This window comes from Heliangelus exortis, chromosome 8, assembly GCF_036169615.1.
Source record: "Heliangelus exortis chromosome 8, bHelExo1.hap1, whole genome shotgun sequence".
NCBI lineage: Eukaryota > Metazoa > Chordata > Aves > Apodiformes > Trochilidae > Heliangelus > Heliangelus exortis.
The window spans coordinates 23,057,625-23,076,660 of record NC_092429.1 but is presented as its reverse complement, the minus strand read 5'-3'; the positions used below and the strand labels follow the sequence as shown (position 1 = coordinate 23,076,660).

The window sequence follows — 19,036 nt, the reverse complement described above, 5'->3', positions numbered from 1 at the left end:
TTTCTGGTTTTACTGTTGTGCAGAGAGACTGTGGAAATGGATGGAGGGACTCCTGAAATCCATGTGAAATTCTGTTTGCATGTAAGGTGCTTTATAAATATTTAGGTTTACAATACAGCACTGTTATCATTCATATTACAGGGCTGACAGGGCTTAAAAGGCACAGAATATATAAGGTCTCCTCAAGCCCCTGAAGAAATACAGAACAAAATGAAGTCAGTAACATACCAGATTTGTTAACCTTAGTTGAAGGAAATACTACAAAAAAGAGGTTCTTGGGTTTGGGGTTTTTTTTGTTTGTTTGTTTTTTTTAATATGCTCCAAATTATCAATCTGAAACACATGAAAAAATACCTCTGTTTTGCAAGTAATATATAACCTCCTACAGAACCAAGCCATTTCAGAATAATGAAACTCTCTTAAAAATGCAATTAGGAATAACAAATTAACACACCAATAAATAAAAGTAGCCATGGCTAGGGAGAAGAGATTATGTTTGTGCTGTGTGGTTTTAAGGGGCAGATGAAAAAGCACCATCATTCTTGTCACAGCATGAGCTTTATTCCCTGCTGTGCCATCTCATAGGTTGAGATTACACTTTTATAACTTCAGAGCTGCTATTGATGTTTTTTTCCCCTTCTTTCCAACCTAGTTTTAAATTCAGCAGCTTTTAAAATTACACCTTTAACGGTTGCTCTGGAATTGTTCTGCACTGGAATTTACTTTTTCATCATGTTTTTGGGGTGACAGAGAAAACTAATATTCTTCCATAGAGGTTTTTTTGGATCTTGCATGAATCAGTGATCTTTTCTTCCTTAGAATACCCTTCAAGAAAATCAAATTTTCAACATTGCAGTTGCAAATGAAAGATTTGCTTCTACTTCATGAGATATTTTTCTAAAGATAGGCAAAATTAGTTCATTATCAAAGTATTTGTGTGCTTTGGTGTCTGAGTATACATAAGTCTATATGTACAGATCTGTGTTTGTATGTGTGTTTTTATAGAGAGAGAGACCTAAATAGTGCAGAGAAACTGTCAAAGCTGGTAATGTCTTTCAGGAGAGGATTTTTTTTATTTCTTAACATCTTTTCCCATTTTCTGTCATAGTTTCTAAGGTATGCATTTTACTAGATATAGAATTAAATTATGTCTTATCCAAAAAATATTTGTAATTAATAGTTTTTCATACCACTTAGAAAAAAGAAAAGATTTTTTTTCCAGTTGTTGGATAAAATAAAGCCTTTTCCTGAGCACTTCTTCTCATCTACCCCCATACTGTTGTATATTTTAGTAGAGAGAAACAATTTAAAGACATAGATAGAGCAAGCTGGAAACCTACCTGAAACTTTAATTAAGGAGTAACAATGTGTTATGTATCAAATAATTCTACTCAGTAAATTCTGTATTATAAGAGAATAATAGTCCTTAAAAGAGCTTTTAAGACTTTAATATAAAACATAACACTTTACTATTGTTAGGATATGTAAAGCCCATCTTATTTTACAACACTGCACTCTTAATCTGTGTCTAAGCAGTAAATATGCCTGGGGCATCTCTTTGCTTGTATGTTCATGAAACAAACTGCCAGAATTTTTACACTTACCTGCAAACTTGATGTGGAATTTATTCTCAGGTTTCAGTATTTGGACGTACAAAGGACAATTTGGAGCAAAGTCTTTAACTGCCCATGCTCTTAAAATGGTTTGATGATCCTAGAATAAAGAGTATGAAGTGATGACAATGAAATACTAACAACCAGGTTACATTAGATAAAGAACCTCTTTTCAGAGGGACTCTATTGAAGAAAACTTATTTTAAAACTATTAACACCAGCTGGTGTGGATGTTCATGTCTGTGTTAGGTAAGTATTATGTATATTACATATATTTAAATACAATATATACAGACACCCATGTATAATACATAGATATCCAATAATTCTGCAGACACAGACATAGCTGTCATACTTGGTGTTCAGCAACAAGGTCTCTCAGGCCTGTGCTTTAAGGCAGGCTTCAAGCAGGAGGAGAATCACCAGTAATGGGTGATTTTAGACAGGGATTACTTCAGAGAACTCAACCCAAATGAGCCCACAGGGTCAGATGAGTGTAGAGAGAGCAGGCCAGTGTCCTTGTATGGTTGCTTTCTTATCACTGAAAGGTTGTGGAGACTGGGAGGATGTCTTCAACAGCAGAAAAATTAAGTTCTACCAGACTGAAACAAAAGGATGATCAGGGGGCTATACTGGGCACACAAATGCTGTGCCTCACCATTTCCATGTTCAGACACTACAGTCTGGATGAGTAGAAAACTTTATGAGTAAAACATTGGTTAGATGATTGGAGTCTTGGGCAGTGATAAAATAATGGGTGAAGCCAGGCTGAGGAAGTTGGGGTTGTTCTTGGAGAAGAGGAGGCTTGAGGTGACCTTATACCTGAAGGGGCTCTACAGGAAAGCTGGGGCAGGGCTTTTTGTACTGCTGTGTAGTAAGAGAACAAGGGGCAATGGTTTAAAACTTGAAGAAGGGAGATTTAGATTAGATATTAGGAGGAAATTCTTTACTATAGGGATGTTAAGACACTGGCACAGGTTTCTCAGGGAAGCTGTGGCTGGCTGCCCCCTCCTTGAAAGAGTCAAGGACAGGTTGGATGGGGCCTTGAGCAACGTGATCTAGGGGGAGGTGTCCCTGCCCATGGCAGGCAAGGTGATCTTTAAGGTCCCTTCCAATCCAGGTCACTCTGTGCTTCTCTGAAAGGGTCTGTGCTCCATCCAGAAATCTGGGAAAAGTGGAGTGTCACAGGGTTCTGTGCTGCAACCTGTTTTGTTAAACATCTTTATCTGTGACTTGGAGAAGGTGGAAGAGAGCACACTCAGAGGGTTTGCAGGTGATACCAAACTGGAGGGAACAGACAAAACCCTTGAGGGCAGGACTGCTGTTGAGGTGGACCAGGATAAGATGGGGGAATGGACTGAAAAGAACCTCATGAAATTCAGCCAGGGCACAAGCAGAGTCCTTTCTCTGGGACTCAGTCGACACCTGTATCATACAGGTTGGAGCTGACTTGGGAGGCAGCAACTTGGCCCAGGTGGCCAAGAAGGCCAATGGCATCCTGGCCTGTATCAGAAACAGCGTCACCAGCAGGTCCAAGGAGGTGATTCTGCCCCTGTACTCAGCACTGGTGAGGCCACACCTCGAGTCCTGTGTTCAGTTCTGGGCCCCTAAGTTCAAGAAGGATATTGAGGTCCTCGAACAGGTCCAAAGCAGGCAACTGGGCTGGTGAAGGGACTCGAACACAGATCCTATGAGGAGAGGCTGAGGGAGCTGGGGCTGTTCAGCCTGAAGAAGAGGAGGCTCAGGGGAGACCTCATCACTCTCTACAACTACCTGAAAGGAGGTTGGAGCCAGGGGGGGGTTGGGCTCTTTTCCCAGGCAACTCTCAGTAAGACAAGAGGGCATGGTCTTAAATTGTGCCGGGGGAAGTTCAGATTGGATATTAGAAAGAATTTTTTCACGGAAAGGGTGATCAGACATTGGAACAGGCTGCCTGGGGAGGTGGTGGACTCTTCGTCCCTGGAGACATTTAAAAAGCGACTCGATATGGCACTCAGTGCCATGGTCTGGTGACTGTGGCGGTAGTTGTTCAAGGGTTGGACCCGATGATCTCTGAGGTCCCTTCCAACCCAGCCTATTCTATGATTCTATGATTCTATGAACTTTGCTGAAAAAGATGTGGGGGTCCTGGCAGGGAGGACAGTCAGGCAGTAAAACAGGGGGTGTGGAAAGGCTATGACATCTCCACCCTTGGATACTTTTACAGCAGCCTAGATAAAGCCCTCAGCAGTGTGCTCTCTGTTAACAACTGATTCCTGACAGACTAGAGATCTCCTGAGCTTCCTTCCAACCCTCATTATCCTACAATGCTAGTGTAATGTATTCTGATTGTTGGAATGCAGAATTAAGGGGTTGTTTCCAGAAATCTTCTACCCACAAGGTATTTTGTCCCACTCCTATCTTTCTGCAAGTGTTCCATAGAATTTGGAAGGGAGGGGGGGGAGAGGCATGTTGATGTGGAAGAATACTGGAAAAAGTTAGGTAGTAGTGATAAGTCATGGTTATTTAATCAAGAATGATGTTTTGGATATGCTCTTCCAAAGAGACTCAGAATTTAAATAACATTAAAAGAAGACATCAGGAATTAAGAGTTTAAAACTGTGGATAATTCTAAAAAACATAAGCTCAATTAAAAACAGATCTACATTTTGTGCATTTACGTAACTGATGTCCGAATTTAGCCAGCTACTGACCAGGGAATTCCAAGAGATTTCCGAGCTTGTTAGTTTTTTAATTTGTTACTATGTGTCAAAAGTGAGTCAACTGCAGGGTGAATACTGCTATCCCATACAAGTCAAGTATGTGCTAATATAGTCATATATTGAATTTCAGTATGTCTAATTTCATTGCATCAGCCATCAGTTTTTATTTATTTCTGAACTAAAAAGGAATATTTGAGAGCTGCATGTAGGAAGCAATACTTGGGTTGAAATGCCTTGCCTAGTCATGAAATTGGTGGTATTAAAAGATCAAATATAAAGAATGATTCATTATGTTTGCAGCATCAGCAATAAGAAAAGCTTTCAGACTCATGAACACAAGGGAAAAATCTCTGCCTGGAACAAAGTGTAATTGACATTTTCAAACCATAATATTTTAAAGTCAATTGAGATATTAGCAAGTACTTTTTCTGCTAAAAATACTAGAATAGAGTTATAAGAGGAAGACCTTTTGAGGATGCTAAAATCAGTCTTTCACATTTTTCTTGGTAATAGTTTCATAGATGGTGGATTATTGTGCCCATTCAGATTTCAGGACTTGGATGTAGCCAGATACAATCTCTCCTTGTGTGAAGTCACTTAGGCTTTTTTGTTTGAGGTTTTTGTGGGGTTTTGTTTGCTTGTTTGTTTTTGTGGGGGGGTTTTAAATTTAGGGCTATTTGCTGATTTGTTTCAAGGGAGTAAAATGCCAACACAGCTTAGAAATAGCAAATGCCTGGGTAATGGGATAAATGGCAGTCATATGGATACACATCTGGAGTAAAAGGTTTGGGAGTGGATTTGAGACAGATTTGGAAAACCTGTATTGTTGAAGATGTTATAGGTAACACCATCTTCATTTTTTATGCAAGGGAAATGGGGTCACTTGCAGTGGTTCTGCACATGCTTCATTGCACAGGGTTTGACATTACCAGTTTCCTCCCTTCCTTTACACAGTAAACATCAGACCACAGTGACTTGCAGAAATAGTGAGTAAAGGCTGCTTCCTGTATGCCACACACATAGAAATATACCTTATATTCTATGACATATAAGTAAATTATTATTTTCTTTTTTGAGTATTACACACATGAGCTGAGATTAAATTTACCATGGTAAACTAACACTGTACCAGTAAATAGTTTTGGTTGTACATTTCAGACTAAGTTTACTCTTCCTCTTCTCTTTGTTTTTGGTTTTTGATAGTTTGCCTCAAAAGCTTGGTTTTGTCAGAAGATGCATGAATTGTTTAAAAATATTAATGAAGAATGCTTATTGAAATTATTCAAATTAAAACATTTCATTTAAAAAACCTGAACAAACCTAGACCCATAGAAGTGAATGCTCTAAAACTAAAGGTATGAATAGCAACTGCAAAATATGTATAACTTCCATTTGCTAACTTTTTTAAAGAAGCAGTCTGCAAATATGTAATACATATAAAATGGATACTTAGACACCCTATATATCTCCATAAGATCAAGTAATTATGTATGTACTGTTAATATAATAACCTTGCATCATTTCTTTTTTTTTTTTTTCCACTTGGTATATGTGTGTGTTTCTCTACAAGAGCTTGCTGTTTAAGTTTCCATGGTTTTTTTTGCTCAGTCTCCCCAATGTTATGCTGGAGAAGGACTTCAGGGAAGAGAAATGAAAGTAATTGTAGGCATTTCAAGTGATTTCTTAGGCTCAGCCTCTTCTTATAGCACCTGTGACTCTCTGTTTACATATGCAGCAATTAGTGTAATATACTGCAGTGACTTTGAAACATGTTCCCATTTTTCCCAAGTAAAAAAGATATATATATTCATACTATAAACAGATAAATTAAACAAACTTCTGTTAATATAATGAAATATATCCTTTAGGAGATGAGACAAAAAACATACTCTTCTGTGTGTTTTCCAAGCAATGAACAGCAGTCAAGGATCAAACATTACCACTGATACCAATGGTGATTAATTTAGGCTTGATAAATTCATGTATCCAACTCTGTAAGTTTTAATGTGGGTGTAAGAGAAACTCAGATAATCAGAACTCAAAGCAAGAACTTGATTTTAGATGCATTTTAAAATAGTTCTGTTCATTTATTTTTTTGTCTTGTCACACACAGCTTGATAAATTATATTGTCCTATGCAATGCACCCATCTGGCTGACATTATTAAGGCAGTGTAACTTAGGCTACCAGGATAGCAGTGCCATAAAATTTGACTAAAGAAAGGGGGGAAAAAAAGGAGCAAGCTTGAATTCATCCATCTCTGAATTTTCAGAAAGCATCAAAACAAAGCTGCTAGTAGTAGAAATAACCTATCTTATATTTTATATAGCCTACAAAATATATATAGGATATATATATATTATTTATAGGGTAATTTAAAAGAGACTTCTCTTCCCATGCCTCCTTGGTTTAAAACAGCAGATGCACTGTTTTCAGGCACCTTAGTTTTGGGGAGCAATTTGATCTAGGCAGCCCACTTAAGTCATTGGCTAACTGTGGTGTGGCACAGACTCTACTGTTCTGCACCCCCCAAACAAAAAAAATTTAAATTGTCATGCAGACTTAAGTACAATTTAAACTCTCTTTAAGAACTGAATCAGATCCCTGTCTTGCCTGCTACAGGAGATGAGCAGCTTACATCTTGGTCTAAGATGTCAAAATAGCATTTGATATAAAAAATGGCAGAGCTTTATCTTGCCAAAGAAAGTTTCTAGTAGGAGACTTTGGAAAGCTGTCAAAATTCTTGGTCGAGACTGTTGAAGTATCTACTCCTCCAAGTGAAAAAGTGACAATTTTTATGAAGTAACTGCATGCCACCTGTTATTGTGCTTTATTCTGAGCTATAGTTTGAGATCCATGGATCAGAAGCAGCACAGACTTTGGCACTACAACTTCATAAATAACAAAATAGCAAGCAAGGAACATCCAGTGGTATCCATGGCAAATTAGTAGATCCTCTGCTGAGAACTGCAGCTGGGGAGATAAAAACTCTCATGGACTTTAAAAATCACAAGTAACAACAGTTCTGGTTGAGAATTTCCACAATGTGTCTGTTAACTTTTCTTTTGACATCTGTCAGACATAGGAAAGGATCCAAGGCACTCCAAACAATTTGTCAGCTTCTCAAGCCCAGCAGGGTGAAAAAACAAATGCAGTTTGGATCCTGAGATGGTAACTGAAATTTCTTCAGCCCAGTGACAAACTGTAACCTTATGTGCTATAATACCAAAGTTCTCAGTAGACTAGAGCTGCAACAGTGTAGGAAATCAAATAAATTTCATTTCACACCTCTAGGTGGCAATAAAAAATCCCAAACAAATAAATAATAAAAAAAAAAGCAGTTGTCCTATTTTCTACTTGCAGTATAAATAATTGCATTCCCTGTGCAAAGGAAATCTGAGCAACAAAAACAGAGAGAGGTGACATCTTTGGATGACACTGACCCTCAGAGGGTTTCTCTGCCTACAGCTGAGATGCTGTGCCATTATCACCAGCCAGCCAGTCACCTAACAGGGCAGTATGTCCCAGAGGAAGGTAATAGGATTGTCTCTTTGGTAAGATTTGCCTGTTTGAATGTTCCAGGTACAATGATAAAAGAGATTTGATAATAGTCTGTACTGGAAGCTGAAATGTTAAGGTACCATTTTGGTATTAGCTGAGGCACATTGTCCTTATGGACAAAAAGACTGCCTGAGGAGAGGCACAGCTGGCCACAACTCTTGAAATCAAAACTACCTTGTGTGGGCCAGAATGGATGGAAGCTCCATGAGCTGCATGTAGAGTCCACTGTTTGACCTGAAGGATAATTCAGCAGAGTTGAAAATTATCCTGTCTTTGTGTAAATCTGAAGAGGTAAGAGAAGCTATGAACAGCTCACCTCTAAGTAAATCTTGTCTTGGTGCAGCTGTCCTTACAGATGCATAAACCTACCTAGTGCAATGTAAATCACATGCTCTGCTTGTATGGGATTTCTCATTTCTAACCACTTGAAAACTGTCAAGTACAAGTTGTGAAATCAGATGTTGTAGCTGATTTAGTCTGAACTTCATGGCTAATTTAGGTAAAACGGTTTGGGTTTTTGATATTTTTCAGTCTCTCAGAAGTCACTGGTATTTTTCTAGGTATTTGCAAGAATTGTTGCTTGTTCTTATCCTTAATACCCTAGCACCCCTGTCACTTTCAAGCAGTACATTCTGAGTTCTTGCCTTATTTGACTTCTCCAGGATTACTTGCTGCCAGTTCAGTGGCTTTAGGTGGTGTGTTTTCAGGGATCAGCTGCTGAGTAATGAAATTCAAAGCTCTTAGTTCTGTTAAGTTTGGATGCTAGAGTAACTGCACAATTTTATTTCTGAGGGAGTTCAGTGGCTTTTTGGAAATTATGAGCACAGCACAGGGTCTTTAGTTTTGAAGAAAATATTTTTTACAGCATGTTGATAACCTACAAAAGAATTAAGCCCTTTTTTATAAAATTTGCTTCTACAAAATAATTCTTCTTGTTAGCTGCAGCTTATGCTGCTGTTTATTCTCATGCTTCTCTGATAATTCTGATATATGCAGGTATGGAAACAGCTAGGTATTGATGGCAGATGAAGTACTGGTAGTAAGTGACAGAGAATACATTAAGAAATGCTACATGCATAATGTGAAGCCCTTCTTTCCCATGTCTTATTGTATCATTTTTTAATATACAACTAAAAGTATAAATATAACTTAATGTATAACTAAAACGTGCTGTAAAATCCTGACATCTTTGGTAGGTAGGTCATGTAACTTATTTTCTTTTTAGAAAAAGAAGCTGAATTAGATATGTCATGTGAAATAAACCATCAGATCATGTCTCAAAAATTTTTGAAATTCTGGCCTTACAGAATCCAATAGAAACCTTCCTTTTTCTTAATTGACAAGAAGTTCATGCAAAATCTCTGTATAAATCATCCAATTTAAACCTTCTCTTCACAGAAGAAGTCTCAAGCCCTGAGAGGGAATAAGGGCAGTAACAGTATAAACAAGCAAGCACATTCATTCTCAGTTATTTCTTCACAACTTACAGCTGCTGTCCGGTCCACTTCGCAGCGACTGCTCAGGATGAAACAAGCCTCAGCATCATCCATTCTAGGAAAGGGGAGACAAGCCTGTTACATACCAACAAAATTGTTATGTGGACTTGTGTAATTGTATGCTTGCATCCAGAGAAAGTTGTCTTTCTATTGTCATGCACTATCTGAAGTCAGCAGCAGTCACCTCATGTGCTAATTCATGGGGTACCAGTATTTCTTGAGTAGGTTCTGGGAAACTTTCTTTCCCTGATGCCAGAAGCTGTGGCAAAATAATAAAAGCAAGGTGGCTTTAAACACACTTTGTGTGCAAAATAAAGATAGATCTGCTTTGAGTCTAACAGGTGACTAAATAGCACTAGAGTGCAGAGTGTGTAAAGGTGTGATATGTACAAGTTATTATGTATAAGGTAATACAGACTTGCCCTGCCTTGTGACAGCAGGAAGATGGGCAAATGTGTTAGAATAATGCATCAGGGATAAATATTTCTCTCTGTGTAGGCATTAAGTGGATTAACTATTTGCAGTTCATGTTTCCTTTGAGAACTTTCAATGCCTAATTGTTCTCTAATGGGTATAACTGGTCATGTACCAAAGAGTGGTGGTGAAAGTGCAGAGAAAAAACTGTCTGACTGAAGGTTTCATCAAAGATTGTTTTTCCTCTCTTGCCTCAGATCTTGGTATCCTTCTCCAGTGGCACATGGAAGGAAAGAAATAAGGACTTAGTTGATCTGATTGGGAAGACAGAACTTTCTGGGCAAAGAACAGGATGATCAGAATGGAGAAAAGTGAGACAGAAGCTGGGAACAGGCAATTCACTGCTCATTACAGCACCTGCATTCTGGAGTCCTGAATGGGACCTGAGTTTCCTAAATCTTTGGTTTCTCTGCTACTGGAAAACAGAATTGGTGGTTAGGAATGGTTAGGCCATCTTGGCATATAAGCTCTGAGTTACATCACGTGGGTCAACAAAAGTATATGCAAACATGGGAAACAGCAAGAAACAGTGGGACAACACCTGAGTATAAAAATTATCATGTATAAAGTGTTCTCACTGGATATCAGAGCAGAGAACCAGCTGAACAGAGGATGTGATGGAAAATCCTGGGATTACTTTACAGATGTTTCTGAGAAATTCAGACGGAAGGCATAGCACGGGATTTATATTTTAATCTGTTGTATGTGTGAAATAGAATAGCATTATAGATTTATCAGAAGGTGACCTCTCAGTAAGAACAGGGAGTCTCAGGCTAAGTGAGAATCAGGGGGCACTTCTTGGTGTAATAAAGATGAGAAAGCCAGGCAAGGACAGCAATGAGGCAAAGTGATGTACTACATAAATTAGTATTTCCAGAGTGTTGAAACAATTAATATTTCCAATGTGAAACAAGGGTTCAGGAAGTTGAGATGATATATGGCAAGAACATAAGTTTTAAGAGGGGTAAAAATATGAGCTTGTGTGATAAAACACTTCTCTACATAAGATGCTCTACAATGATTCCAAGTTTATGATCCACAGTAGGATGCTGAGTTTATTTTGACAGCAAAAATTGAGCTCTGTTTTCAACTCTCAACAGCCATCTGAAGTTGATGAATAGATATCTGTGAGATATTAGATAGTTTGGCCAACCTTCTGGTTTTTTACTATAGAAACAATGGTAATTTGTGTGTTTTATATGAGATAATTCAGAGAATATATAAAGAAAACATAAGGATAAAGTCAGGTCATTGTAGATTCACCATAAGCACCAAGTAGTTGGAAAACAAGAGAAGCCTCAGAAAATTAAGGTACTTGAAATAAAACTATTGTGAGGAGTGAGACAGGAGGCCACTTCTGAGTGCTGATTCAGAAGAATTTATGGTAGCCCTGTGAGTAGTTTCAGCTAAGCATGGGAGCAGAACTGTGAAGATAAGATCTTTCACAAAGTCATAGCAAAGAAAATTCAGTGAAATTACATAAAGTTTTGATTTGTGCTGATGAGGTAAATGAGATTGACAGTATATATGGATGATTTCATAAGGAAATGAAACCTTGTGTGAACATATTCACCTTTTTTCCTCAATATTTTTTGTAACTTCATGAATCACTTCAGGCACAGATGACAGGGATAATAACATGAGATTAATGTCTATGAATGTAATGAATTTAGATGACAGAAACAGTAATAACCTTTTATATTTAAAATACTTATTAGAACCCAGAGTATCCTTATGAGAGAAGTGTCATTAGTGTCCTCACAACTGAAAAAGCTTTGTCAGTAGCACCACCATTATGTGCCAGAAAGCTAAATCTGAGACAAAAACCCTCAGTAGTTCCACTGCTTGATGATAGTAGAAATTAAAGGGACTTTATACAGAGAAATTTGTGACAGGAAAGAGTGCAAGGTAAAGAAAAAGAGTGGAAAAGAAGACAATCAAGATTTGTGATCATTCACTAAAGAAAGCAGGACAGAGAAAAACTATTTGAAGTAATGAGAGAACATGAAAGAAAGCTTTCCAAGCTGTAGGGATAAAAATCAAGTATGGGAGTGTTATTCACTTTCTAGTGCTCATTTGCATGGGGAACAAGAGCTGTTTTAATCAGTTTTTTCTATTATTGAAGTAGCTATAAAATTTCCAGTCATGCTGATGAACAATGTAAGTATTGGTGATACCTCATGATAGAGATCATTCTGGTTTTGTTTTTTTAAAGTTAGGTACCTGAACACTGTTCAGAGACCACTCAGAATTGCAAAGTGAAGCCTTCATAGGTAAGAAAAAAAGACAGAATATAATTTTTGTAGAGTCAGATTGTGTACTAGGGTATAGAAAGAAAAATACAGTCCTTAATGAACTATATACTATTTATGTAGTCAACTTTTGGTTGCAACCTTTTTGTTGCAACCTTTCTCATGTTTTTTTGTCACTGCATTTCACATATATTTCTAAATTTTTATACTTAGACACTTCTTGATTATTTTATTGTTGGTGGCAACCATTAATTTATCTATTAGTTGTTATCTTCTCAGTACACTATGTTCTCATTAAAAAGAAATACAGCAAATGTCTTAGGTACTGGGTTATATTTCATTAAATGTTCTATTAAATTCCTGCTACATTTATTCCCTCAGGAGAGGCTGAAAATTATTCTATGACAGGTACGTTCAATTACCTGTTCTGCAAGAAAAAGCACAGTTCCACAGTTGACTACCTCCAGGTTATTATAAGTGAAATTCAAGATTATCTTTAGGGAACAGCCTAATTTTTTCTTCTCCTAGTGTGTCGAACTAATGCTGGCAAAATCCCCAAAAGAATTCCTTCTTTAAATCATTAAGAAAAAGAAAAAAAGGAACATCTATCTAAAGAAATTTCCTAGACCTGAAAAGGGCTTTATTGTGTTTTCAAATTTTAAACCGATATAGGAGTATCTATTTTTTCAGTGACAGAAATCTGAGAAGATAACACTGCTCACTAGACTCCTCACAAATTAGATTCTTGGAATTAACTCCCCTAGGATAAGAAGACTGAAGGATAAAAGTATTGGGTATTGGCTTTATTTTAGCTATCTGTATCAGTTGTTGACTAAGCTCTTCTAAAGAGCAATGCAGAGAAGTTAGATCAGTTATTTGCTAAGAATCAACTTTCTCTCTCTTTGGAGAGTTTACAGATGATATTCCTACATGAATTCCACTGTGAATTCCTTCACAGTGACTGAGCAATGTGTGTGTGGGGGGAACCATGTCTGACTGATGTGTTTTGATTATTGTAAATTCACTATTAACTGGCAGAGAGGATTTTTTAGAAGTGGTGTAAGTATGTGGTAAGAGGAAGGCCCTGCAAGAAGAATATATGGAGGTAGAGCAGTTGTTTGAACTGCCAGGCTGAACTTAGGATGAAACAGGACTGTGCAATGGGTTCAAAGGGTGATAATTATTTTTGTTTAATTCCCCCCACCCTCCCTTCAGTTGGTCAGAACTACCATTACGTTTACCACCTTAACTCAAGGAACAGAAACACATTCTAGCATTACTGCCACTTTTGGAATTTTCTGTAGTGCTTTTTCAGAAGAAATAAGGATCACTCTGTTTCAATACCTTTAAAAACTGAGAAAGAAAAGACACTGAAGAATAATTTGGTCAAACGAAAAAGTAACAAATATTTGTTCCTTGAAAAAGATCAGCTACTAAGAAAAGCAAATTCTACCAAAAGCCTTGCTTTCTAAATGCACATGCTTTCCTTCTAGTACAGTTTATGTAGTTTGTCAAACCTCCTTATCAAACAGTACGAGTGGAACAAAAGTAAAAAAAAAATATTGGTCAATATTTGCCTACTTAGCTCTCAACAGGTCTTGATCTTTCAGTGCTGAGCCTTGCAGATAGATAACTCTTTGAGACCACATCGGGATCTGTAATACCCTTCGGACCTGAGCATCCATCTCAGTAGGACACAAAATAACAACATAATAGTCCTGTGAAAAACATAAGGGGGATTAGTTATGTTATTTTTTTGTTACCAGTTATTATTGCCCCTGTTAACAGAGACTCAAGATGTCAAAAATAATATTTTAAATCTCTGATAATTCTCAAATTTCATTGATAAAAGTTAGAAGAATACACGTTTAAAATACAGAATTTTCAAATAAAAACAGCTGGTCCACTGCTCACAAAGACTTCAGGGTAGCAACTGAAGTTCATTTAGAAACATGTTTCCATATAAGCATTGTTTTTGGTTTTTTTTTTTTTATTTCTATCATTCTGACTGGCCAATGTGGGAAATTTTCAAGAATGGAAATGGAATTGGCTTCCCCAAGTGTTTTTTCCTCTTAATGGGCACATGCAAACAGTCTCCAGTGCTACAGACAATCCTTGTTAGGAAAACTAAGATTGCCAGGAAGCATCCAGGTGTGTACATATGGAACGTAGAGACAAATGGAATATGAGGAGAGACTGAGAGCTTGGGACAGGTTTCTCATAGAAAGTCTACTTAGCACACACAGACTTTGGCATTGGATCCAAATCACCACCAGTATCCTCCAGCTTCCCATTTCAACTGTGAAGGGAATGTGTATAAACTCTTTTAGGGTACATAAGTAGCATTAGGACTCCTCTTTTTTGTCCCTAGTGTATCACATAGCTTCACTCATTCTACATGCTAGTTAACTAAATTTTGGATTTTAATTTGTGTTTTGATCTACACAGAAAATTATTTCTCTGTGCGTTTGCTTATGCCTTTCTCTAGCTAATTATTCTGGGGAATATTTTGAATTTGGGATTTGTCCAATTGCTGCTCAGCAATTTGAGGATTGTATTTTTGTGATTTTTGCATTAATTACTGAAGTGTGGTACCACAGGTAACTTGGTAAAAGACACAGAAAAGATTTAGTGAAAGAACTGGTTGGTAGCAAAGCTAATGATAATGAGTCCAAATTGTTATCTCAGAAATAAGCTCTATATGATCTAAACAAGTCACATGAGTGTAGGTAATATGTGTACACTACAGAAATTCAGTCTTTCAGAACTAATCTTTCAAAGTGTTTGTTCTTTAAAGTATGTCTATTGATTTCTTAATTTCACCAATTCCAAAAGGATCTGATTTTCCTAGCAAAACCAAAAAATGCTTTGACTTATGAGGAGTTTTGGATCTAGTTCCAAACCAACCAGAAAAATTAATATGAGCGGGGTTTATTTATTTTCTATTTTGAGGTAGAATATAAGGAATTTGTATGGAAATACCTGTTTCTAAAAGAAGTGGTATAACTCAACAAGACAGTAACTCTATCTGTTTAGGATATTTACCTCAATTTAAAATAAATATCTCTATACTGTATCTCAGCTTCTTACAGCAATTATAGATTGCCAATTCAGTCACCTATTCCCAAATTCAGTTTTACGAATTAAAGATAATTCCAGAAGTGTGTCTGCAAAAAAAAAAAAAAATCAGAATTTTCATGGTTTTGTTTTGTTTTTTTCACTTCAGTACCTGCAATCTGGGGTGAGCATAGAATTCATTTAAGAAATCCATAAGTAAGTCAATCTTCAGAGAGCTGACACACAACACAACATGTTTTTCTGTCTGAGCTCTGTGTCGACTGTAGTTACCACCAGACTTTTGTCTCTCCATCCACAAATATGCCAGCTGCTCAAACTGTAAGAGAGGCCAATTGTCAGTGAAATACAGACAAGCAGATGTTCCATAAAACTGCATCATGACTTAATAGCATTGCATCATTCATCTCATGCCTCTATGAAGAGATGCCCTCAGCCCACAGTGTTTGCATACAGGGTTGGGTTTTTTGTAAAAAAGTTTCTAATGTCTAGGAAGTGGGTGAGATAAATAACAGGGTAATTGAAAAACACGGTAGCAGAGCCAGTCTCTAAACATCTAAACAGCAGGGTAAATTCATTAAAATACCATGATATTAAAGTAAATCTCAAGATTTTAGAGGAGTATGAAGGCTGTACCTTATTTACTTTCTGTGTTTTGTACCTGTGAGCTCTCTTTTTCCAGTGCCCTGTGACACAAGTGCTCCCCTCAAGTGAAAGGCTCATTTTTTTACTTGTTTACTTGGACAATAGCTCTTCTCACAGATTTTATAATGTTCTGAAGATGACTTTCTCTATACTCTTGTATCTGTCTTAAATTTAGATACAGCTTAAATACAAAGCAGCCATAAATACTGCAATTTTGCCTTTGTCAGCAGAACAGGATCTGCAGACCAAGAGTAAACATTGCTGTACTGGTCTGAATCCTTTAGACTAAAGACAGCAACGTAACAATCAGTGACATTATGAAAATCTGTAATAAAACATAGAAACACCATTTTGAAGCTTCTTGTAAGTAATATGCATTTAATACTGAGCTCCATGTAACTGTACATCTGTGTGATAGCTGCTTTCAACTGATAGAGACACTGAATGATGATGAATAATTGATTTCACATCATAGCAGGACAAAACCTCAGGAGAGAATGCCTCCTACATTCTGTGTATGAAAAACTATATGAAGCCAGATTATCAGTACAAAACTATAAAACAAAGTAGCTAGTAATAGGTAAATTTATGTGAAAGGGCAGTGGATTACAGGTTATTTACTGGTAATGCAGAAATCTGACATCTGAAGTCTACATCAGCACTACCAGAAAGATTAAATTTCTGCTTCCTGGGAAACTGCAAATTTCTTAAAGCATATTTTAGTTTTCAACAGAAATATTTATTTTACAAAATTTCCACTGAGTGAGAATATAATTGTGTTACTGCATTTGTCTGTGTATGCAGACATTAAATATTTAGGTACAATTAAAATGTTCATATAATTTCATATATGAAATATATTTGTATATATTAATATAATATATATTATTCTCTATATGCTATAGAGAATATATGCTCTATATATTTAGCTAGATAGATAGATATGCTATATATGGCATATATAGAGAATGTATGCTATATATATCTATATCTATGTAGATATCTACAGATTGAGAGTGCTGACTACTGGGTGTTGGGGTTTGGGTTGTTGGTTTTTTTCTGGGGGGGGGGGGGGGGGGGGCAGGAAGGGTGTTTTTTTATTTTAATCACTCCATTAAAAACAAACCCATATCACAGGATGATATCTATATAGCTAAGATATCTATAGCATACATTCTCTATATATTCTATATATAGCATATATATCTATATAGATATAGTGATATAGATATATAAATCTATCTATAGATCTAGAGATATAGATATAGATCTAGAGATATAGATATATAGATCTATATAGAGAGAATATATGATATATAGATATATTTAGCATATATATCTATATAGATATAGGTATATATGATATATAGATATATATAGCATATATATCTATATAGATATAGGTATAGATCTAGAGATATAGATATATAGATCTATCTATATATATATAGCATATATATCTATATAGCATATATATGCGTATAGAGAATAATATATATTAATATATAAAATGTAACTGTATTTTTATATTATATACAAATATAATTATATATTCTTATATTCCACATATGAAATATTTAATATATTCTATATTAGCTAGGGCTGTGTGATAAAGTTTGGAGCTTCACAGTCTAACACAAAGCTTTAATCAGCTTGTGCAGGATCTCCCTACAGCCCTTTCTGTGGCACAAGATCTGGGTGACCACCAAGTGTGGGACAGTGAACATCTTGGCAGGGCTTGGGCTTCCCAATGTAATCTTAGGGTTTTTTTCATCACCTACTGAGCTGGGAAATGTTTGGTACAAATTTCATGAAACTGACTGACTTCTTGAAAATATTTCCTGCTCAAACTGTTAGAAGCCCTAAACTTCAGTAGGCATCAAAAATTCCTATTATTGGCTCTGGTGTGTGTGCACCAACATACACAGCTGTGAACACAATTTGCTTGAGCTGCAGATTTAATGAGATTTTTTTCTAGTTAGTCCTGAGCTGTAAGAATAAGAGAGGAAGTGGAGAGAACCAAGATTAGACACAGGGAGAGCCTGCAGAGGAAATGCTGTACTCATAATGAAAGTGCTGTCTACTGGGTGTTGGGGTTTGGGTTGTTGTTTTTGGGTTTTTTTTTGGGGGGGGGGGTGGGAAGGGTGTTTTTTTATTTTAATCACTCCATTAAAAACAAACCCATATCACAGGATGAAGAAAGGGCTCTGTGGTACATCACAGGGACAGAAAGCTTTCACTAGTACTTGGAAACTATTGCTAGTTTTTACTGTAAATTGACATTATAGAAGCAGAAACAAAGGAAAAAAAAAAAGAAGAAAAAAAAAACCCAACAAACTAGAATAGGAGGTATAGAATGTAGTTATTTTTTCTGACATATTCTATGCAACAGTAATAGAAAGAATAAATTATTTCAGTAGTTTTTTTGTTTTAAAAGCAATTCTAGAGAGAAAAAAAAATCACATTTACCTGTATGGGCAACACCACAAGAGCAACACAGATCATAATGACAACAAGCAGCTTTGAAGGCCATATCTTTGGTGTAACATCCCCAAAGCCCACAGTGGAAAATGTCACTATGCAGAAATAAAGGGAGTCAAAGAGAGTCAACCTGTTTCCTGCTCGTTCCAGATGCTGAATTCCACAAATACTATGTAGAAAGAATGAATAAAGACATGAAAAATAAAAACTGTACTTAGGGTCAGTTCAAGTTTGATGATTATATGTGCAGAGAACTCTTTATTTTCAGAATTCATAAATTGTTTAGCAAAGACATTTTTTCAAACAGTAAAAATTAGTATCAAACCAGAAATGTATTAATATAATTTTCAACTATAATTCGTAATAAAAAATATATTTTTTTATTATCATTTCAATATGATTGTCACAACTTTGATGCCAGGTTTTGCTCAGTGGCTGTTGTGAGTAAGGGCTGGTGTGGTATACAGAACATCATGGACTGATGCAAATTTTTACTGAACCAGAACAAAAGAGATGGTACAAAATTTCTCCCACATAATCCTTTTTGTAAATACCTTTTTCAGGGAACGTTTACTGGTATGGACAAGAAAATGTACACACTGCTTTCTTGAAATCTATCACTCTTTCTGCTGGTTTTTATCCCTTTCTGTGGCAAGAGCTGCTAGCAGCCACTTGTTTTGAGAGTACCTCCTAATACTAGAAAGATCAAGTTGGTACAAATGGGTATGAGAGAGCTGC

General features: G+C 36.5%; 1 protein-coding gene across 8 annotated transcripts in view; it reads right to left on the bottom strand.

Annotated features, from left to right (window-relative positions):
- The window catches only part of KCNT2 (potassium sodium-activated channel subfamily T member 2), a 124,849-nt gene that overhangs the window by 39,055 nt on the left and 66,758 nt on the right, over window positions 1-19,036 (bottom strand). For all 8 annotated transcript variants that reach the window (XM_071751060.1, XM_071751061.1, XM_071751066.1 and 5 more), the window contains 5 exons: window positions 18,287-18,467; window positions 15,327-15,491; window positions 13,679-13,815; window positions 9,363-9,426; window positions 1,605-1,713 (listed from right to left, as the gene is read on the bottom strand). In XM_071751060.1, coding sequence (XP_071607161.1) covers window positions 1,605-1,713; window positions 9,363-9,426; window positions 13,679-13,815; window positions 15,327-15,491; window positions 18,287-18,467 — 656 coding nt within the window. The remainder of the gene's footprint in view (window positions 1-1,604; window positions 1,714-9,362; window positions 9,427-13,678; window positions 13,816-15,326; window positions 15,492-18,286; window positions 18,468-19,036) is intronic.